The sequence below is a fragment of the Dama dama genome, chromosome 20, assembly GCF_033118175.1.
Source record: "Dama dama isolate Ldn47 chromosome 20, ASM3311817v1, whole genome shotgun sequence".
Taxonomy (NCBI): Eukaryota; Metazoa; Chordata; class Mammalia; order Artiodactyla; family Cervidae; genus Dama; species Dama dama.
In genome coordinates, this window is record NC_083700.1 from 9,896,645 (window position 1) to 9,919,517 (window position 22,873).

A 22,873-nucleotide genomic window follows, 5' to 3' on the forward strand; every position below is an offset into this window, starting at 1 on the left:
AAATACCTTATAGCTCGGGTGCCTCCTAAGACAGGAATAGAATCTAAGCAGTCCAAGCTCCCAAGCCCCCTGGTTTGTCCTTCCCGATTCAGCCACCCCACCTCTGTTTCCTGGAATAGCAGTACCCCCCACCGGAGTCAGGCAAAATTCCTCGTTTATGCCAGCTCATGGTATGCAGTGAGTCAAAGGCCCCGGCCCGTTTCCCCCCAGCATGGACTGCCACAATTTAATGAGTGTTATTTGTGGTGCTTTGCACACAGCTTGGAACTGTGCCTTCACCCCATACTGAGGGTAGGGGTGGGGGAGAGAGAGTAGTGCCAAAGCTTCATTTATTACTATAATCTTCAATGTGCATCCCACCCATGGCGTTAATGTCCCAAAATAAACGTATTAATCCCACCACAGCCTACAAAGCAAACACACAGCTGGAGGGCTTTGTGTGGGAGGGAGGCAGCGCCAAGGACAACAGAACAGTAAATGGCACCTCTTTTTCCTGGATGGGGGGTTGGGAAACCTAGGTGGGCCTGCCTTCTGGTGTCAGCCTGGAATTAAGCAGTTGTCAGGCTTCAAGGAGGAGAACGTGATCAGGTCCAGGCACCTGCAGAGATGCAGATTTCTTAGAGAAAGTGGTTTTGGATCTGCTTCTGGCTTGGCTTACTCTTGCAGGTAAAATAATTCTGGGCAAGTCAAGCCATTTTGAGCAGCGGGTTTGGAGTATGGATTTAGAAAATTATGCACTTAGTATTGATCACTTACTTTGCCAGCCTAATACATTCCTCTTTCCCTCTTCTAGATTTCTCCTCCGGAAGCCATTATACTTTCTTTGGAAGTCGAGTGACCAAATAAAGGAGGACTGTTTAGCATCGGCTTGATCATCAAGTATAGCAATTTTACTTAAATACCCACTTTTCAGTACTGGGTCCTCCAAGTCAAATACGTTAGAGTTAACAGAATTGGTCATTCCTTTCTTCTCTGAAAGAAAACCTCTCCTTCTGATCCTTGATGCTCTACACTTAAGGAAATCAATGATGGACACCAGAAGCTAAAAATGCATGAAAAGAGGGCCTCCAGGCTTCCCCTTCCCTTGATTCCTATTAACTGACCTACTCCACTTCAGCACATTCATTGCACCCATTTTTAAGGTGACTAGGCATCTCAAGGAAGAATAGTGCTTTCATTCCTATGTTGGTCTCTCCTTTCTCTCTATCAGATTTATTAAATCTAATTAAAGTATTTGTAATATTGTCCTTCAAAGTTGCATGCAGATTTTACATCATTCTATCACTGGGGTCACACACTAAGAGTCTAAGGGAAAGTTCTTTGGGGATAAGAAGGCAGTCGTCTGTGGCCCACTGTTGACTCTAATACTGAGGTTTGGGCCTCAGTTTCCTTATCTGCAAAATGAGAAGATTGGACCAGATGACTTTTAGGGCTCCTTAATGAATCTGAAATTATATCACTAAAGTGTTTTGATATATTGAGATTTTCTTGATGAAAAATATTACCTGTATTTCTTCTAGAAATATTTTTGCAAAACTAAGCTTATTTTTTCCCATGATAACATGGACTCATGAAAGACAATTCGGAACTACAGAAAAACAGAAAGAAAACAGGAGGAGGCATTTATAGAATCACAACGTTGAAAAGACAGTTGTTAACCTAATCCTTCTTCCTCCACTGCCTCTGCAAGCCTATACCCATCACTTTTCAGGGTTAAGACCCTCCAAAGACAGATATGAAAGACAGCAGGTTTGCATATTTGGACTTCAGCCACATTACTTATGGATGCCTGACCCTATAGAGACTTGATACTCTTAAAGTGTAACTGATCACAGCTGCAACTTAGGAAAAAGAGTCATCTATATTCCTGGGTTACAGGATGGCAAAGTCGTCCACTTGGACCAACCAGAGAGTTTCCTGTTCAAGCAGCCAAAGTCAACAACCTGGATGGATAACTAAGAAAGAGATGAGCAAAGTCTAGAACCAAGTTATGGTTTCTCTTACTTTAGAAGACAGATATTTCTAGAGGTAGAAAGCTTTCCAATATCAAGCTTTTCTATTTTATATATCCAATATAATTATCATCATAATTAAATACTATGAGAAAGAGAGAGAAACTTGGATTTCCCCCAAGTCCCTACCAGGTTCCCTAACAACTGGTTCACAGAAGATATAACAGAATGATGTCACTCTGACCAAACTTCCATTGTGGGGAAGGCTTGTAGACTCAGACAGATATGCACAGGTAGAAAAATGTGATCCCCAAAGTATGACATGTTAGTCACTCAGTCATGTCTGACTCTTTGTGACCTCATGGACTTTAGCCCACCAGGTTCCTCTCTCCATGGGATTTTCCAGGCAAGAATACTGAAGCGAGTTGCCATTTGCCCCTCCAGGGATCTTCCTAACTCAGGGATTGAACCCAGGTCTCCTGAACTGCAGGCAGATTCTTTACCATGTTCCATTCCTATTACCTAGGAAGACAGCGAGCAGAATAATAAAGGAGGGAGTACTGGTTCTAGTGAGGTTTCTAACTGATCTGTCCCTTGCTCCATCCCCTGCCAGCCTGGGGACAGACACTATGGGGCAGACACCATGGGACTAGTTAGCAGACCTCCATAACCTTTGTTTCAACAGAATGACTGCTGGGCCAAGGGATTCCTCCAGCTGGGCTTTCTTACACTTGAGAAGTGCAACAGGATCACAGAAAAACTTGCAAATGCGCTTTAAGCTTCCCTGGTGGCTCAGACGGTAAAGCATCTGCCTACAGTGCGGGAGACCTGGGTTCAATCCCTGGGTCAGGAAGATCTCCTGGAGAAGGAAATGGCAACCCACTCCAGTATTCTTGCCTGGAAAATCCCATGGATGGAGGAGCCTGGGAGGCTGCAGTCCATGGGGTCGCAAAGAGTTGGACACAACTGAGCGACTTCATACCATTTGAGAAGGGATTATAGGAAAGAGCCCTCAGGGACTGGATGCATCTCCCATTCCCATTCTTCACCGAAACTGGCAAAAAGTTATTAAACTATAAGAGACGGACTGATTGACAGCAATCAAGTCCTGCCTGCAGCTGTGAATGCAGACAAGCTGGAGATGAGCCTGCGGCTCCCCTGCGCATGAGCACACACACTCACAGGGAAAAGCTCTGCTGCAGTACCGAGTGACAGCAAAGAGATAGGAAGGCCAAGTGTGACCAGAGACCCTCCCCAGCAGTGTCACCAGGACCCTACACTTGTCCTCTAGGTCTGGAGACCACCACCACCCCCCGCCCAACTTTTGCTCTTCATTTGAAATGGGAATCTTTTAAAGAGATCCCAAATCCTCTCATTGCATGCAGTTTCTCTGAAACAAGAAAAGAAGCAGGTGGAGGAGGTGAAGCTTACATAAGATTCCGAGAGCACAGGGCTTTCCTGGCTAAAACTCAGCCTGAAATAGGAGACCCCTGGGGCTGGGCTGAGAGAAGCAGGGGAGCTCGGAGTCTCCCTGGAGCCGCAGAGCTCTGGGCAACACTTCCGCTTTTCATCATAACTTTTACAGGAGGAAGAAAACAGGCTGGGTCTGGGCCTCGAGGGAATTCAAGGCCCTTTGGGGATCTGTGAAAGCCCAGGTAGCTGCTTCTGGATTTAATAAATACTCATCCCTGAAGTCGGGCTCAGCTCCGTATTAGGGGGCAACTTTGACAGCTAAATTGCTAGTTAGAGCCAGATCACTCTGACAGCCTGGAAGTCTGGGCAGCCCTGCAGACAAGTGATGGTTACTTCCCATTCAAGGATCCTACTCTCACCATTCTACCTGAGTTCCTGATTGAGGCTAGCCAAGTACAGCTGCTAAGTCAAGACTTGACATTCCCCTCAAACACCAAATTGTTTTTTTTGACACTGCTTTATGACAGTTTTGTCACTCCACCAAATACCACTCTAAATCCCAGCCCCTGTAGCATATTCTACAGAAAGGCTGTGCACTTCCCCTTAAAAGCACAGACTAACCATACATCTTCGTGTTGGCATAGCCCTCAGATCACAAACCCCCAGGGGACGGCTTGAATTGCAACTTTCAGATTTAGAAACACTGGAGGGGGCATTGAACTCTAGACCTCAGTGAAAAGAAGAAACAGAAAACCTCTCCCTCTCATATTAGAGCTGGAAAAGCAAAAGGAAAGAAGATTGAATCTTTTTTTTTTTTTTTTTTCTTTTCTTTCTGAAAGGCTGCTGTAATCACAGTGACAACTATATGAGGGACAGGAAACCACTTTAGTTCATCTGCAGCCCCCAGACTAGCTGAATTTTCCAGGATGAATTTAGTGGACATGGCAACCAAAACATAGTAGTTGGCCCTAATTGGCTCCCTGGGTAACAGCTTTTGGTAGCCAGCAGAGCTCTTGCTAAAGGTGAAGATCTAAACTGAGAACCCGGCTCCAGCGTCCTGCCCCTTCATTGATCTGTATTCTTGAGAATTCTCAAGCTAGCTTTTCTGAAACACTCTTAAAAAAATGCTTTTAAGTTAAAATTTTTAAAAGAGAGAGAGAGAGAATAGCTAACACAGATTGAGTGCCTACTCTGTGCCGGGTACTAAGAACATTAGAACAACCAGTATTACCCCCATTTTGCAGATAAAACACTGAAGCAGAGAAAGGTTTAGTAAACTTGCCTAAGGCCATATAGTAAGTAGCAGAGCTGGGATCTGGCATATAGATGAGAAGTTGGATTTAACGCAGGATCCTGGGTATTAGGAAAGGGGTTGCCAAAACCAAGCCTGTGATGTCACTGCCCATACTGACTTCACTTAGAAAGGAAGATCCTTGTCTCTGGATGCCTGCAAATGCAGTCAAACAATGGGACAGGTCTTTCCCAGTTTCTGTTTTGACCCTCACAGGTGGACAGTGTTCTCTGAATAGAGGAAATCACAGTTAATGGACTGGGTCTGGCTCAGATGACCACGGACCCTCAGGATGCAACAAGCACTGCAGAGGGAGGTCTATTCTTGAAGGGGACATCTCCCCAGGAGCCGGACAGGCCCCTTCTACAAGGCTTCTGAATGACAGAAATGGTCCCTCCAACAGTTGGCTCTTGATTGAATGAATGGAGGGTGGGATGTCACCTTCCTAAAAGGGGCAAAGTGGCCACCTTAGGGGGCGAAGGCTGGAGTTCTCGGCTGAATGCTACGAAAGGAGTGTAAAAGCAATACAGCCCTAGGAGGACAGAAGTGAACGTTTTTCTCAGAAGTCAGGAGAGTGAAGGGAAGCCCGAGTAACCTCGGAGCAGTAAAACAGATGCAGAGAGCCGCATCCTGAGGGTAAGATTTATAACCGGAGACCTCAGCCTCCCTCCATTCTACATTCGATTCCAGCCCCCCTAAATCGCCACCCACAGTCGGGAAACTTAAAGCCTCCCTTTTCCAATCGCTCCCAGCGCCTGGATACGGGCGCTTTTCCGGAGAAGCAGGTGGGCGCCCCGGGAGGATTCTCCGCGGATGCGGACTACAGCACCCTCCCGAGCCGCCCTGGGACACGCGAGCCGCGGCCTCCCCGCGCCGCAGCCCTAGCCCGCAGCGGGGAGTCGGGCAGCGCCGCTCACCTCGCTCATCTCAGCGACCAGACGGGGCGCGCGGGGCGCGGCACGTGCAGGGGAGACAAAGGGCCCTCGGGTTGCACGGGCGACGGCAGCGAGTTGCCGGGCTCTGAGGCAGGGTCCCCGCTGGTGAGGCGGGGAGAGTCGGTGCAGAGAGCCGTTGTTCTAGTACCCGCACCCCAGCTCCAAGCGCTCAGATCCGCGCCGGGAGTCCCCTTCCGACCCTGTCCTGTCAGAGCCGCGCGGTTAACCTCCGCTGGCCCCACCTTTTATAGTCAGCGCCAAACCCGCCTCCAAGCCGACCAATAGGCGCTCTTCCTGCCTCAGAGTGACAGCCCCTCGTAACCAATGATGGTAGTCTCAGAGGTCTGCTGCATTTCCAAACTAGGGTAAGACAGAGAGCGGGAAGGAGGGGGAGACCGTCGGGGGATGAGCGGATGGAAAATGAAGTAGGGGGAGCAAAGAAGGAAGGAATAGTATAGGAAGGAAGGAAGGAGAGAGAGGGAAGGAAGGGGTGTGTGAGTTTGAGAAAGTGAAGAAAGAAGAGCTGGAAGGAAATCAAGAGGGTACATGTGAAGCAGGCAGCAGTGAATCAAAGGGTAAAGGGAAGAGATGTTGCAAATTAAGATTTAGTTATAGGATGGCAGTCTGAATAAGAGAAGAGTGGAAAGGAGGAAGGGAAGGAGAGGGACAGAGAGAGGAAGAGAGAGAGATGAAAGGGGACAGTGTTCTGTAGCAAAGAACAGGGAAAGTTTTAAGTGCCTGATTCGGAAGATTTTATTCTTAGGAGTTGAAAGACATTTTCAGATTCATCAATCCTACCTCCCACGTAATGCAAAAAAACCCTCTCCAGCAAAATGATGGTCCCCTAGGGTCCACTTGAGTAGGTAGTGAGCCTCCAAAAGTTAATTTACAACTGTTTACTCATTCAATCTCAATCTGTCAGTGCATCCTCCACTGTGCTCCACTATGGTGGAGAAACTATAAATAAAAATTAAAATTTAAAATTAAAAAAAAGGAGAGACTTCTTATGACCTAACACCTTTTGTTGCCATTAAAATAGATTTCACTCAATATGCAAGTCCTATCTCTTAAAGTCTAAATTTTTTCTTCCTGCAATTCAGGTAACAACCCATTTGGTGGTACATGTTTGAGCACCAAAACTAGCAAGTGGACTCTGCCCAGGTGTAGGGAGCAGATGTGAAAGATGAAGCCCAGAGCCCAATCTATACAGATTATTTTTCAGTAAGATGGAACTTTACTAAATAGTCACTATGTTGTGTAAGTTTTAAGGGAAAATATGATGAGCATAAGATGAAAAGAAATAGAACACCTAGGTAAAAGTCATGAACTTTCTGATAACTTCAACTACTATACCTAAATACCTAGCTTTGGTTTCTACTTTAAAGAAATCCTTTAAATGCTCTTGCCCATGATACTTCTAGACATTGTAAAACTTCTTAGCCCTCTTGAAGCTTCAGTCGGCCAAAGCCAAACACTTTCAGCTTTAGCTGTTACATCCTTTTTTTTTTAAATTTATTTATTTTAGTTGGAGGCTAATTACCTTACAATATTGTAATGGTTTTTGCCATACATTGTTACATCCTTTTGGTAGTTTCTTTCATGGCCTGCAATAACTGGCAGTCATTAACATGAGTCATTAACAGCTGAGCTTCTCTAAGTCAGCAACCACTGATCCATTCTCAACAACTATACTCAGATAAGACCTCAAATACCCTTTCACTAGCTAGACCCTCTGTGTGTGTACATTTTCTCTGCCACTTCAGAAACAGAGAAAATAGGAGAAAGATCATATCTTTTCCCCTACACCTGGGATCCTCTGACCTTCACTTTCCAATGGGAATCTAGTTGCCTAAGTCACTAAATTCTAAGTAGGCTAGCTCCTGCTCTATGCAGCCTACTCTCTGGCTTCTGCTACCTTTCTAACAAATGGATAATTAGCCTTGAAGAGACTGTCTTTAATGAAGCAGACCTCTCCAAAGTTTTTGAATAACGATGCAAGGATTATACAGAGACTTCAAAATCCTAGATCATAGATTAACAAGCTTTTTCTGTAACAGCCAGAAAGTAAATAATTTAGGCTTTGCCGGACCTATAGTCAAACTACTCAAGTCTCCCATTATAACTTGAGAGAAGTCATAGACAATATATAAACAAAATAGAAGTGACTATATTATCATAAAACTTTATTTGTGGACACTAATGTGTGAATTTCATATAATTTTCATGTGCTATGAGTGAAATACTCTTTTTCTTCTTTTACATTTTTAATGTAAAAACCATTCTTAGCTCACAGACTCTGCGAAAACAGGCGGTATGCCAGATTTGGCTTACGGGTCATAAATTGCTGATACCTACCATGTGCCATGCTGTGTCAAGTCACGTCAGTCATGTCTGACTCTTTGCGACCCTCTGGACTATAGCCTGCCAGGCTCCTTTGTCCATGGAATTCTCCAGCAAGAATACTGCAGCGGGTTGCCATTTCCTCCTCCAGGGGATCTTCCCAACCCAGGGATAGAACCCGAGTCTCCCGCATTGCAGGCAGATTCTTTACCATCTGAGCTACCAGGGAAGCACTATAGATGATTAAATGGGATATGATCCCTACCATAGATGATTAAATGCTCAAGTATGCCACAACAGTAAGTTGTATAGAAGTAAATAGTAATAGGTCTAAGAAGAATGACATTGTCTAGGACTGAAAGACTCAAAAGATTTCTGGAGAAAATAGGATTTGTGTTGGATAAAGGAAGGGTAAAATTTAGACAAATGGGAGAAGGAAGGCGGAAGGAGGAAAAGGTGTGGATCTGGCATCTGGGTGGTAACAAGAAAAATAATCATGAAAGAAGACTGAGGTATATGACGGGGAAGTTTCAGGAGATGTGTGACGGTCTTGAATATCAGAATAAGGAATTTAAACCTGATCCTCACACAAATGGCACTTTTAGATTATTCTTTTTAAAAAACATTTATTTGGTTGCACCAGGTCTTAGCTGTGGCATGCAGGATCTCTAGTTGCAGCCTGCAAACTCTTAGTTGCAGCATATGGGATCTAGTTCTCGGACCAGGGATCAAATCCCAGCCCTCTGCACTGAAAGCACTTAGCCACTGGACCACCACGGAAGTCCCTTTGGATTATTCTTGCAAGGTAAACATAGGACTGATTCAACAAGAGGAAGACCAAGAGCAGGGAGACAAAATGGAGATGCCGTAGTTTTTCAAACTGCAAAAGTCTGGGTGACTAGGAAAAATAACAGAAGAAAAGGGACAACATCAAGAAACATAAGGCATAAGGAATCAATAACAAGATTTAGGAGAGGATTCAAAGTGACTCTTGGAATTCAAGACCAGAACATGAGAATTTATTCAATTATTCATTGGCTGTTAAACACACATTATGGCCAGAACATATGCTCGGTGTTGGGAAAAGAAGACCCAAGGGATGAAGCACTGACAGCCTAGAAGGGGAGAGATGGTCATGTGAACTCAAAGGTGCAATATTATTATGGGTGCTGTGGTGGAAATCTGGGTGAGTGTGCTGAGAGTCCAGAGAAAGGAATAGAATGAGAATAATAATCTGAACAAGCATCAGAAGGAACTACTAAGAATAGCAAGACCCTGTGGATAGAACTGGAGTGTATTTGTGGAGACATTCACATACTAGAATAAGGATAAGTGAAATCAGATATGTAAAGGTACTCTGCAAACCATGATGTTAAAATGTGAGCTATTTTCACATTTTACCAGAGCCTTGTGACTAGATGCACTACTAGGGAAGCACATAGAAGAAGAAAGGTGGGAAGGTTTGAATTGAGTCTTAGGAAAAAAAAACACCTCAGTTTTCCATAACCAGTTGCCTTAGGAAAAACGCGAATCCAATAGAGGAGAAAGAAAAAAGAGCTATTAGAAGTGTAGGTGGAGAATTAGGAATGCATAATATCATAGAGGCTAGAGAGAAAAGGCATTTCAAAGAAGATAATTTAATTGTCAAGGAGTCAAAAGCAATAGGGAGCTTAATTGGGAGAAACATATGAGAAAGCCCACTGAAGTCAACAGGTCACAGATCTTTGATGAATTTAGAGAAAAAAGATCAAAAATAGATTACCAGTATAAAGGAAAGGAGGTATCCTGAATCCCTCTTGTTCAAAGAAGTTTTTGTGCCAAAACCTGGGAGGCCAAAAAGGATAAAGCAGGCCCAGGCTGGAAATTTAACTCAGCGGCCACCTGAGTGAGGTTGACCACATGTTAACTGCAAACAAGGCAGGTACGAACAGCAGGCAGCAATGGTTCAGAAGTCAGAAAGGAGTCGGGAATCAGACGAAAAGACTCATGAGTATCCTGTTAGAAACTCAGAACAGCAAAGGATAATCAGCTGTGAGAGACAGCAGCTAAGAGGGAAACAGGAATGTACCCAGAAGACATGTAACATACGTTACTAGAAAATGCCTGAAAAAATAGAAACCCATTAAGTATTTGCTTCATGAATGAATGCATTCACAAATAATAATATGATACCACATAGAATGAGCATGAGTTTGGAATCAGACCTCAATTCATATCCTAGCTCATTTATTCACTCCATAAACTTTTTTATTTGTGCTTGGAGTATACAAGACCCTAAGGATCCAAAAATGAAAGATGTACCTCTGGACTTCAACAACTCACAATTGATTGACAGAGTCAGAAAGAGACAATTGCTCTGTGATGTGATAAGTGCCATGACAAATGTGTGTGCAGATGTGTAGCTCTAACCCACAGGCTCTCAGAGGTGATCCACTGAGCTCAGACCCAGAGGGCAAAAAAGATCAGGAGGACCCGGGGCGGTGTTGGGGGCGGTGTGGAAGTGGGGTGTGTTTGGCAATTCCAACCAGACAGAATAACGAGGGCAGATATTCAGAGGTGTGTGAGCATAGCTTGCTCAGGGAGCTAAACGCTTTAGTACATCTAGAGCGAAAGTACGGACGTTAGGTCAGGAGAGGGAAATGGGTTGGGACAGATGAGGGCAGAGTGATAAATAGGGGCCAGATCATAAAGGACTTTGTGTGACATGCTAAAGAGATTGGATTTTATCCCAAAGATGATGAGAAGCAAATGAATTTTAAGTAGGAGAGAGACAAGATCAAATTTGCATTTTAGAAATAGCAACAGCATGGAGGATGGGTTGGAAAGAGATGAAGCTGGTCATAGACAGAATCATTTAATAATTAAATTCCACTACTTGCACTGATAAGTAGAAAATGATGAGGGCCTGAATTCAGCTAAGAGGTAGAGGGCATGTAGAGGCCAGGAGACAGGAATGACAGGGCAGGCATCTGATCATTTTTAAGGAGGGAGAGAAAAGGGGCTGGGTGACTCCTTGGCTTCCGGCTCAATATCATGGAGAGGATGGCAGTGGAGAGGAAGGAAATGAAGAGGGCGGAAGACTGGATATGTATTCACTTCCTTCCACGATTCAAGCACTGTGTAAGGATGTTTACATATATTAATTTATTTAGTCTTCACAACAAACTCAGCTAGTGGGTATCACTAACCCCTTTTCCCAAATAAGAAAAATGAAGTTCAGAGAGTTTAACTTACCAGGCTACAACCAACACAGATGTTTTTCAGACCTGGGCTGGGACAAGCATGATGGAAGAGGGCAAGGACATGAGTTAACCCTGAAAACCTGTCCACTGTGGATGCCACGGGCATCTTGCAGCACCTCCGGGTCTCAGTTTGCCCAAAGGGAGAGACCCTGGAACTGGGGGAGCATTCTGCACACAGAAGAGCACACTCAGAGAGGCGTGTTCCTAAAGCTGCTCCATCAAAGGACCGCAAGGTGAACTCCTCCGAGAGTAAGAAGGCTCAGGGCCAGTGAATTCCTGGAGAGTCCAGTGGTTAGGGCTCCATGCTTTCACTTCCAAGGGTGAGGGTTCATTCCTCAGTTGGGGGGAGAAAAACGGTTCAGGGCAATTCCTCTGCCCCAGGTGAAGGGCAGCCCTCAGCCAGAGAATCTCTCCTCTGGCCTGAACTCCTCCCTAATCAATACTGATCTAGGAAGAGCCTCCCTTCCCCAGTCTGGGAATGGCCCAGCCTGATAATATCTGACTCTCATGGAGCTGGGTCTCAGTGACATCAAATAGTTAGGAAAGGAGCAAAAAGGAAAAAAAGAGAGAGAAAGAGAGAAAGAAAGAAAGAAATTCAACAAGCAAGAACCAGAGTCAAAATTTGCACTTAGGTCTGTATGACTCCAAACTCCATGCTCTCTCTACTTTTGCATGTTGGGATAGTCACCAAGTTAGGTTATATAGGAGATGTTAGTTTGTGGGGAGTTGACAATGATTTCTATTTTGTTTTATTTTTTCTATTTTTATTGAGCTACAATTGACATATAGCATTGTATAAGTTTAAGGTGAACAGCATAATGATTTGATACGTACATATTGAAAAATGATTCATCACGTAATTATAATTTTTTTCCTTGTAACGAGAACTTTTAAGATCTGCTCTCTTAGCTATCTTCAAATATACAATATAGTTTTGTTAACTATAGTCACCATATTGTGTATTACAACCTCAGAATTTAAGTTACAACTAGGAATTTGTGCCTTCTGACCAGCATCACCCAAAGACCCTTTCCCCCTACCTCTGCCAACCGAAAATCTGATCTCTGTTTCTATGAGTTTGAGTTTTTTTAGATTCCACATATAAGTGAGATCATACAGTATTTGTCTTTTTCTTATTCTATTAGCATAATTCCCTCAAGGTCCATCCACGTTGTCACAAATGGTAGAATTTCCTTTTTTTAAATAACTGAATTAAATATATAATGTATCTTAAATGGATATAACATGATACATATATAATATTGTATATGTATATAATGTATATCTTACATCTCCTTAATCCATGTATCTATTGATGGCCAGTTAGGTTGTTTCCATGTCTTGGCTATTACAAATATGGCTGCAATGATCATGGAGATAGAGATATCTCTTTGTGATTTTTTTCCCTTCAGATATGCCCCTAAATGTGGAATTGTTGGATCACATGGTAGTTCTATTTTTAATTTTTTGAGGAACTGCCATCCTTTTTCCACAGTGGTTACACCAATTTACATTCCCACCAACAGTACACAAGGTTTCCCTTTTCTCCACATCCTTACCACCAATTGTTATTTCTTGTCTTTTTTAATTTTTTTTTTATTGAGGTATAGTTGATGAACAATATAAGTTTCAGGTGTACAACATAGTAGTTCATAATTTTTATATTTCTTGCCTTTTCATGATAGTCACTCTAGCAGATGTGAGATGACATCTCAACTGTGGTTTTGATTTGCATTTCCATAAAAATTAATGATGTTAAGCACCTTTTCATGTACTTGTTGGCCATTTGGATATCTCCTTTGGAAAACTGTCTATTCAGGTCCTTTGCTCATTTTAAAATTGGATTGTGTGGGGGTTTTGCTATTGAGTTGCATGATATTTTGGATAGTAACCTTTTAGCAGATGTGTGGCTCGCAAACACTTTCTCCCATTCCTAAGTGGCCTTGTCCTTTTGTTGTTCATCGCTCCTTCTGTGCAGAAGCTCTTTTGTCTGATGTACACGCTGTGCCGTGCGCACACAGTCAGTCAGTCATGTCCTACACTTTGCGACCCACTCACTGTGACCCGCCAGGCTTCTCTGTCCAGGGAATGTTCCAGGCAAGGGTACTGGAGTGGGCTGCCTTTTCCTACTCCGGGGGATCTTCCAAAGCAGAGATCGAACCTGAGTCTTTTACATCTCTTACATCTGCATTGGCAAGCAGGTTCTTTATCACCAATGCCACCTGGGAAGAACAAATTGTACTATTAATACTTGTTTTTTTTTTTTTCATTATGTTGCTTGTGCTTTAGGTATCATAAAGCTCCATTTTAGACATACTGAATTTGAGATGCCTATGTGACATCCAAGTAAAGTCATCTAATAAACTATTGGGTATAGTAGTCCTTGCATAAGTTATTTACACTCTCTGGCCTCAGTTTCCTCATCTTAAAAGGGATGATATTACCTATCTTTCAGGATAAATATTAGTAAGGATTCTTACACAGTACACTGCTCATAATAAGAGCAAACTAATGAAGCAATACCTATAATATGAAAGAAACATGATCTTTACCACAGAAGTCAGAGTTTGATTATATATTTCCTGTAAGAGCTAGGAGTTCCATTTACTTATGCAGTCTCCATAATCAGACAGTAAATTCTGTGATAATAGGAACCCTTCTCTTTCCTCCGTCCCCATAGTGCCTCACCAGAGTGGGTACCTAATAACTTAATGCTAGGGGAAACTGGCAACTGTCAAAGTGGATAGGGGCCCAAGTATGGAGGGCCCTATATTCCTTCCGTAGTCTCTACCCCAGTTGATGGTACCACTGTTCTCTCAATCACCCATGCTAGGAACCTGGAGTCATCTTTAACTCCTCTTCCTCTTTCTTTCTCTTCACCAAGTTCCAAGTACTTCACCTCCCATGTATTTTTCAAAACCCTCTCCTCCCCTATATCCTCACACTATCCTAGATCAGGCTTATTAACCCTGCATCTACTTTATGGCAAGAGTTCCAACTGGTTTCTTTGCCTCCAGTCCTGCCCCCAACACCCGGATCCATCTTCCAAACAGTCAATACTTAGATATCTACAACAGATCTGACCATGTCATTCTCCATTTTACCCTTTAAAAGCTTCCTGATGGACTTAAGCTGCTATCTCCAGCACACAAGGTCTCCCATGAACCAGCACTGCCTACATCCCAACCTCATATCCCATCTCTCTAGACTTCTCTCTTCCCATCCCAGCCTGAAATGTTATGCTCCAGCAAGAAAAGCCTGTTTGTGGTCCTACCATATCTGCTTTATTGTATCTGGCTTTTCCAACTTCTCAGGTTGCACCCTCTACCTGAACTACCTTTTATTTTTTATCTGGCTAACTCCTCATTATCCTTTAAAAATCAACTCAGTTGTCATTCCTTCAGAAAGCCTTTCCTGCCTCCTCCTCAACACCTCTTTGCCAAAGCAGGATTAAATGTCCCTCTTCTGTGGTCCCATAAAGCTCTGTGCATAGCATCATCAGTGATTTGATTATATTTCTTTTTGTGTGTTTTTTTTTTTTTTTTGCCTCACCACCCAGTGGGATCTTAGTTCCCCAGCCAGGGATCAGACCTGCACCCCCTGAATTGAAAGCATAGAGTCTTAACCACTGGACTGCCAGGGAAGTCTCTGGTTATATTTCCTTATATCTACTTAAAGGTCTGTCTCCCCACTCTGCACGTTTAAACTCCACAAGGGCAGGAGAGCATCTTATTCATCTTTTTTTCCCTTGGGCTTTTATTTATCTTTTTTATCCCTAGTGTCTAATATATAGGAGGTTCTCAGTATTTGTTGATTGAATGAGTGAGGGTAAATTCTCACAAGAGTCCCACTCAAGCAAAGATAACAACAGATGCACACACATAAATATGCAAGGACCGGATCCAAGTCTGTGCTCTCTGGAACTCGGCTTACTTCACAATGCAGTAGTTAAACATAGTTGGATGTTGTACCTACTTGAGATGAAGAGGACCTAAACGAAGCTCTTTCTAACCCAGGCTCTTCTCTCTGTCTCTAAGTGTATTTTTATGGCTCTAGGCTGAATTTGGTTTTTAACTCATTGTCAGAGCAACATTAGTTATAATTTAGTCCTTAACTGAAGAAACGAACAATATGACAAAAAGAAAAAATGCTGTATTCTAGTGGGAGAAGACTATATAAGTGCAGGAACAACAAATACCCATGGAGATGCGCACTGAGAAAGAACTTTCAAGGTGAAAAGATTGAGATTTGTACCTGACTGCAGTGTTTGCACGATCAGATTTATCCAGCATAGATTTATCCAACATAGTACCCATCCCCAACACATCCAAATAGCTTTTGATATTATTTTTTTCCATTCATAAATTTGAGAGAGAGTGTTGTATACACACATACACACTTTTTCTTTTCAGAATTCTCACTTTTTAATTTTCTATTTCTATTTTAATCAACTGTGGTTGATTCGGGTTTCCCTGGTGGTTCAGTGGTAAAGAACCCTCCTGCCAATGCAGGAGACATTAGATCCCTGTGTCAAGAAGATCCTCTGGAGAAGGAAATGGCAACCCACTCCAGTACTCTTGCCTGGGAAATCCCATGGACAGTGGAGTCTGGTGGGTTACACTCCATGGGGTTGCAAAACGTCAGGCATGGCTTAGCAATGAAACAGTAACAGCAACTGTAGTTGATTTACAATACTGTAGTTTCAGGTGTACGGCAAAGTGATTCAGTTATACATGTATCCATCTTTTTCAAATTCTTTTCCTATTTATGTTACTACAGAATATTGAGCAGATTTCTCTGTGCTACACTGTAGGTCCTTATTGGTTATCTATTTTAGAAACAGTCATGTATGTATGTCAATCCCAAACTCCGAATTTATATTTCCCACCCCCCTTTCCCCTTTGGTAACCATAAATTTTTCTATGTCTGTGAGTCTGTTTCTGTTTTGTAAATAAGCTCAGTTGTATCATTTTTTTAGGTTCTGCATATAGGCAATATCATACGAATTTGTCTTTGTCTGACTTACTTTACTCAGTATGATAATCTCCAGGTCCATCCATGTTGCTGCAAATGGCATTATTTCATTCTTTTTAATGGGTGAGTAATATTCCATTGTATATATGTGCCACAACTTCTTCATCCATTCATCTGTCAATGGACATTTAGATTGCTTCCATCCCTTGGCTATTGTAAACAGCGTTACAATGAATACTGGGGTACACGTATCCTTTCAAACCACAGTTTTCTCTGGACATAAGCCCAAAGAGTGGGATTGCAGGGTCATATCATAGCTCTATTTTTAGTTTTTTAAGGAATCTCCATACTGTCCTCCATAGTGACTGCACCAATTTACATTCCTACCAACAGTGTAGGAGGGTTCCCTTTTCTCCACACCCTCTCCAGCATTTATTGCTTGTAAACTTTTTGATGATGGCCATTCTGACTGGTATGAGGTGATATCTCATTGTAGTTTTGATTTGCATTTCTCTAATAATTAATGATGTTGAGCATCTTTTCAAGTGCCTCTTGGCCATCTGAACACACACACACTTTTTATACTTGCAAAAATATTCTTCAGTATTTATGGAGCACTAGACAACCATCAGAGAAGGCAATGGCAACCCACTCCAGTACTCTTGCCTGGCAAATCCCATGGACGGAGGAGCCTGGTAGACTGCAGTCCATGGGGTCACTAAGAGTCGGACACGACTGAGTGACTTCACTTTGACTTTTCACTTTCATGCATTGGAGAAGGCAAAGGCAACCCAATCCAGTGTTCTTGCCTGGAGAATACCAGGGACGGGGGAGCCTGGTGGGCTGCCGTCTGTGGGGTCGCACAGAGTCGGACATGACTGAAGCGACTTAGCAGCAGCAGCAGCAGTAGACAACCATGGTGAAGGCTCCTACTTCTGATTCTTAAACTTATTACTTAGAAGTCCTCCATCTTGGCTCCATACAGGACCAGGTACATAATTTGCAGGGCCCACTGAAAAATGAAAATGCAGAGTCCCTTTTTCAAACATCATTAAGAATTCCAAGCCAGTAGAAATAGCAGAGCATTAAAACAAACCCAAGATCCCTCTGAGCACAGAGCCTGTGTGACTTCATGGGCACACTCCCATGAAGCCATCTCTGGTGCACGAGTCCCCACATCAATCCCAAATACCTCTAACATTCTAGGGGCCACTCTGATTTAATTCTCAGCCCTCCCTGCTTCGGAAGTGGTGCCTCTTCCAGCTCTTTATAGATAAGCTCTTAATTAGGCCCCAGTCTCTTTTGAAGAACTTACCTTAGAGCAACAGTGTACAATTGTTACGCCTGTTCTTTTACTGTGGACATACCGCATGTGAAAAATCTTGTTGTCTCTCTCTCTCCCTCCGTCCTCTCAGCTTGTCCAGAATCCATACACAGAGGAGGCTGCAGATCTAACAGGAAACTCGGCAGTAGGGAGTCACTATGGATCTGATAAGGAGCAGTTTCTAATGAGTCACGAGGTCCCCTCCTCCTGCCAGGGTCCCTCCCCATGTGCCAGCAGCCAGCACCACGGGCATGCTGGGAAAACCTCCCACCCAAGTCTTTGCCCTGGGTCCAGAGTCTGTGCCCCATCTAGGTAACCGCTGAGAACAAAGGAGGCTACACACAACAGAAGTTCCTTGTTTTGCAGGTACTGAGGGCCATAAATCCCTAACTCTAAACACTGGCAGCTCCTGAGATCAAGCGGAAAGCAGGTCAGAGGGGGAGTCTGGGGAGAAGAATCCAGCACCAGATTCTGTGGCCTGCAGGTTACATGCCGTGTAAGAGGAGCAGGTAGGAGATCTTTCGGGGGGCAGAGATTCAAGCAATGAAGTGCAGTGCAGGGGGTCAGGCCCAGGGGAGGTTTGGGAAGAGGCTCTGTAGAAGGGGGGTCGAATGTCAAGGGGGGTCTAGAGCTGACTGCTAACCCCTCCCAAATTCAGGGGCCTGTGACAGCCACCCCAATACCTGAAGCCATGGCCAGTGGGGAAGATGAGCCGAGGAACTGCGCAGTGTGTGGGGACCGGGCTACAGGCTACCACTTCCATGCCCTGACTTGTGAGGGCTGCAAGGGTTTCTTCAGGTGAGAACCTCCTCCTCAACACAACCAACCTCCCAAACTGCCTGCCAGGCAGCCTTTAAGCCTCGGCACACACCAGGGCTTGTCTGGCTACAGCACTCTTGCTTCTTGGAACCCAACCACCCTGTAGCTAGCAGGTGACCCACTGGCAACCTCCACACTGTATAAACACGTGGCAGAAGAACAGAGGGAGGCAGAGTGTGAGTCCTCTGGACACAGCCCCATAGCCAAGTGTACTCACTACCTGCAAAGCACCAGACTAGCGTAGTCTATAGAAAGTATAGACTTTCCTGACTGTGTGCCCCATGGCAATGCTTGAGATGTATTGTGTCCTCCCTACCCCTAGGGACTTCTGGACACAGCTCAGATTAGCCCATGTCACCCTAGATTCAGGATTTTAGTTCCCCAACCAGGGATTGAACCCAGGCCCTTGGCAGTGAAAGCACCGAGTGCTAACCACCGGACCACCAGGGAATCCCTACCATAGATTCTTTGGGACCATATCATTGTAGCCCCTCACATACCCACCTGCTTGCTGCCATCCCTGACCCTCACAACGTCTGTCTCCACAGGAGAACAGTCAACAAAAGCACCAGCCTCACGTGTCCCTTTGCTGGAAGCTGTGAGGTCAACAAGGCCCAGAGGCGCCACTGCCCAGCCTGCAGGTTGCAGAAGTGCTTGGATGCTGGCATGAAGAAGGACAGTGAGTTGGCCCCCTACCATCCCAAGAATCCACTGTGTCCCCCCCCACCCACCAACTATGCTTTGCCCGTGTTCCCACAGCATTATTCTCCACATGCAAGACAGAGGAAGCTTTTTGAAACTAGTCAGACAATGTCTCTACCCTGCTCAAGATCTCCAAGGGCTCCTCATCTCTCTTGTGGTCCATGGTCTCACAGACCCATGTCTGCCATACCACCTCTCAGATTTCACTTCCTCCTCTTCCCCTTGCTCAATCCATCCCAGCCACACTGATGTCAATGCCATTCTCAAACATACCAAAGTACCCTCTCCTGGGGACTTATGTAACTTATACTTGCACTTGCCATTCCCTCTACCTGGAATGCTCTTTTCCTAGGTATTCTTATGCCTTGCTTTTTCTCCTCTCTCTCTCAGGTATAGTGCCTGTGACTTACTAACTATTCAATGATTGATTTAATTTTTTTCTCAGTGCCAAGTAATTAGGTTCAGCCCCTAAAAGACAATGTAACTTGTAATAAACTTAAACTAACAGAAATCAGCTTGCCTAAGTACACTCAGCTGAAAACTGGAGAGTCAGTATTCACCAGACCCTTATTTTCTCTGTGACATCACATTACTTTTCATCATGGAGCAGTAGAAAAGAAACTGTAGAAGTCAAAAAATCTTGAATCCAGTCTATATCACATCAGTATTTTGTGACCTTGGACCTGTAACTAGAATGTCAGCCTGTGTTTCTGAAAAACATGGAAATCACACCCGCCCTCTCTACCCATGGGATTGTTTCATTCACTGAGACCTAACCTCAGAAGCTTTGAAATTGTAAAGCTATTGCAACACAAGGTGATATTTTTGGTATCACGAGCCCTCCCTCTTCAATATTCCCCCAGAAGCCAAACATCTCCTAATACTTTCCCCACTTTATTGTCCATCCTTCCTTTCCCTCCCACAGTGCATTGTTTTCTGCCACAGTGTCCCATGGGTCGGAGAAAATGTACAGGAATCCCCCACCACCTGGAGCCTCTGGGACTCCAGTCCAGCCCAAGGAAACCTCAGGAACTCTCCTCCCTCCTTGTATCCATTGTGCAGAGTGTCCAAGGGTCTCAAGCCAGGGGCTGGCAGAGAGATGTGCTCTCTGCTGGTCTCAATAGCTTTGTCACATCCCTTCCCCGGGCACAGTGATCCTATCGGCAGAAGCCCTGGCATTGCGGCGAGCAAGACAGGCCCAGCGACGGGCACAGCAAGCGTCGATGCAGCTGAGTAAGGAGCAGAAAGAGCTAGTCCGGACACTCCTGGGGGCCCACGCTCGCCATGTGGGCACCATGTTTGACCAGTTTGTGCAGTTCAGGGTGAGCATTTATAGGATTCAAGATGAAATGACAAAAAGGGTGCCCAAGGAGGCTGGCCTGAGGGAGGGGACTGTGTGCCATGCCCTGATAGAGGACAGGACTTCTCCAGAACCCCAGCCGAGGCAGACTTCTCAGCCTGGAATCCTTCCAAGATAAAGCTGTTGGGTTAGTCACTTAGTCGTGTCTGACTCTTTGTGACCCCATGGACTGTAGCCCGCCAGCCTTCTCTGTCCATGGGATTTCCCAGGCAAGAATATTGGAGTCGGTTGCCATTTCCTCCTTCAGAGAATCTTCCCAACACAGGGATCAAACCTGGGTCTCCCATATTGCAGTCAGAGTCTTTACCGTTTGAGCCGTCAGATAAAACTAGAGATACCTAGAAGAGACCCCTAGCACTGGGGCCTCTCACTCAGGCTCTGATCTCTGCAGCCACCAGCTCAGCTGTTCATCCATCACCAGCGTTTGCCCACCCTGGTCCCCGTACTGCCCCTGCTCATGCATTTTGCAGATGTCAACACTTTCATGGTACAGCAAATCATCAAGTTCACCAAGGATCTGCCCCTTTTTCGGTATGTGACCCCTCCCCATGCCTTTCAGGAAGAAATTGCTCCAGTAAATTATAATCCCACTCCATTAAAAAAAAAAAAAAAGTCACTAACCAAACTAACCCATCCCTCAGCCCTTTCAAGTACCAGATCTTGAATTCTCAGCTTGGCTTTTAAGCATCTCAATAAGAACTGGGGGTTCCTCTCCCTCTCTGAAGTTCAGCCTAAAGTGCAGGTTTCCTGCTTCTTACAGGTCCTTGCCCATGGAGGACCAGATCTCCCTTCTCAAGGGAGCAGCTATAGAGATCTGTCAAATTGCACTTAACACCACTTTCTGTCTCCAAACACAAAACTTCCTCTGTGGGCCTCTTCGCTACACCATAGAAGATGCAGCACAAGGTAAGATGGTGCTCGGGCAGTGGAGGGCATGCATCCCTTTGGTAGGGTATGTGGCGAGGTGACCCGCAGGCTCCTAAGCCTAGTATCTCCCACAGCGGGGTTCCAGGAAGAGTTTTTGGAGTTCATCTTTGGCTTCCATAGGACACTGCGCCGACTACAGCTCCGGGAGCCTGAGTATGTGCTCATGGCTGCAGTGGCCCTCTTCTCTCCTGGTGAGCATCCCCCAAAGCCCAGAAACTTCCATTCTACCACCTCTGCCCAAACTCCCAGTTCCCTCAATCCATCCATCCAGGCCTTGTAGTCTCCAAACCTGTGGAGTGGGTCTATCCCAGTCTTGGCTCTCCAAGCCACCCACAACCTCCCATCTTATCCTTCCTCACTCCCTATCTTACAGACCGGCCTGGAATAACCTGCAAGGAGGAGATCGACCAGTTGCAAGAGGAGATGGCGCTGACTCTGCAGAACTACATCCAAGGCCAGCAGCCGCGGCCCCGGGACCGGTATGGTGGGATTGGGCATGTGGAGGCTGGGTGAACTGAACTCAGGATGAGTACTTTCACTGTCCTTTCCTTTGGAACACCAGGGCCCCTGGGGATCTAGTCCTTCCCTCCCGTTTCACAGAGTTCGGTATTCAAATGGCTCCTACTGCTGTTTCATCTCACTTTTTCCAGATCTTTTTATTCAGCAGAGATGCAAAGTGGTAGCTCACAGGCTCTGTGTAATAGCATTCCTGAGATTGATGACATCTATCACCTCACCAAGCCAACCTCTCCAGACTAAAGCAACCTTATCAAGAGTCTTGTTCACTCTCTCGGCCCTTCCCCTCCTCTCCATTGGTCCAATTCCTTTAATTTTTCGTTCCCCTTGAAGTTATGGTCATTCAGTTTCATGGTCAAAGCCAGTCCCTGGTTCCACAGTCCATGAGCTAACCAGGCTCTGGGGCACACTCCACTTCTGTGTTGCTTATTCCTGAATGTGCCAGTTTGATCAGAAGAGGGGTGCGTTATCATACCAAAGAACATACCCACCTTCTAGAACCTGCTCTACAAGGCCAGATCCACACAGTTGAAGATCTGGCCAAGGCAGGGGTTTCTTCTCACTTGGCCCTCTGAGCTCTGGGTTCAAGAAAAACAGCATGGTGAGAGAAATCAGTGTCACATAGAGGCCCCTTTGGAACTTGATGTTCAGACCTAGCTTCACTGAGAGGCAATTCAGGGGGTCAGGGCCTCAGGGCAAGACTCTTAGCTGCCTTATTTCTCTCCTCTTTCCCTCGTGACCACAAAGGTTTCTATATGCGAAGCTGCTGGGCCTGTTGGCTGATCTCCGAAGCATTCATGATGCATTTTGGTACCAAATCCAGAACATCCAGGGACTGTCCACCATGATGCCACTGCTCCAGGAGATCTGCAGCTGAGGCCCAATCTACCTGCTTCCCCAGCCCCACCTGGACACGTTGGACTGGAAAGGGGAGAATCCTGGGGCCAGAGACTGCAGACAGTAAACAGGGAGCCCGTTGGTTGCAAAGAAAGATTAAAGCAGTAACTGCCTCTTCATGCAGTAATAGGGAGAGTGAGGGGTGCTGTGGGGACAAAGTTGTTCTCTGGAAGCACAGAAG

At 45.0% G+C, this 22,873-nt stretch overlaps 2 protein-coding genes across 6 annotated transcripts in view; one reads left to right on the forward strand and one right to left on the reverse strand.

Moving 5' to 3' along the window:
• The window catches only part of PCP4L1 (Purkinje cell protein 4 like 1), a 37,303-nt gene extending 19,677 nt beyond the window's left edge, over positions 1 to 17,626 (reverse strand). Inside the window, exons 1-3 of one of the 3 annotated variants that reach the window (XR_009688981.1) lie at positions 17,463 to 17,626; positions 16,200 to 17,159; positions 11,941 to 13,395 (exon numbers count right to left, since the gene is read on the reverse strand). Coding sequence is in view for 2 of the 3 variants with exons in the window: in XM_061120288.1 (XP_060976271.1) it covers positions 16,200 to 16,313 (114 nt within the window). In the remaining variant the exon portion in view is untranslated. Of the gene's footprint in view, positions 1 to 5,573; positions 5,800 to 11,940; positions 13,396 to 16,199; positions 17,160 to 17,462 lie in introns of those variants that run through there. The other 2 variants (XM_061120288.1, XM_061120290.1) reach the window with 2 other exon arrangements.
• Positions 17,627 to 17,763: 137 nt separating this feature from the next.
• Positions 17,764 to 22,682, forward strand: NR1I3 (nuclear receptor subfamily 1 group I member 3). 3 transcript variants are annotated; one of them, XM_061120281.1, is made up of 9 exons: positions 17,764 to 17,837; positions 18,130 to 18,269; positions 18,839 to 18,969; positions 20,145 to 20,314; positions 20,744 to 20,883; positions 21,113 to 21,258; positions 21,354 to 21,470; positions 21,653 to 21,758; positions 22,543 to 22,682. In XM_061120281.1, the coding sequence occupies exons 2-9, from the start codon at positions 18,163 to 18,165 to the stop codon at positions 22,670 to 22,672; spliced, it is 1,047 nt and encodes a 348-aa protein (XP_060976264.1). In that variant the 5' UTR covers positions 17,764 to 17,837; positions 18,130 to 18,162; the 3' UTR covers positions 22,673 to 22,682. The 3 variants fall into 3 exon arrangements, with proteins under 3 accessions (XP_060976264.1, XP_060976263.1, XP_060976265.1); XM_061120280.1 differs by lacking the exon at positions 17,764 to 17,837 and adding an exon at positions 17,843 to 17,980; XM_061120282.1 differs by lacking the exons at positions 17,764 to 17,837; positions 18,130 to 18,269 and adding an exon at positions 17,845 to 17,980.
• The last annotated feature ends 191 nt before the right edge of the window (positions 22,683 to 22,873 follow it).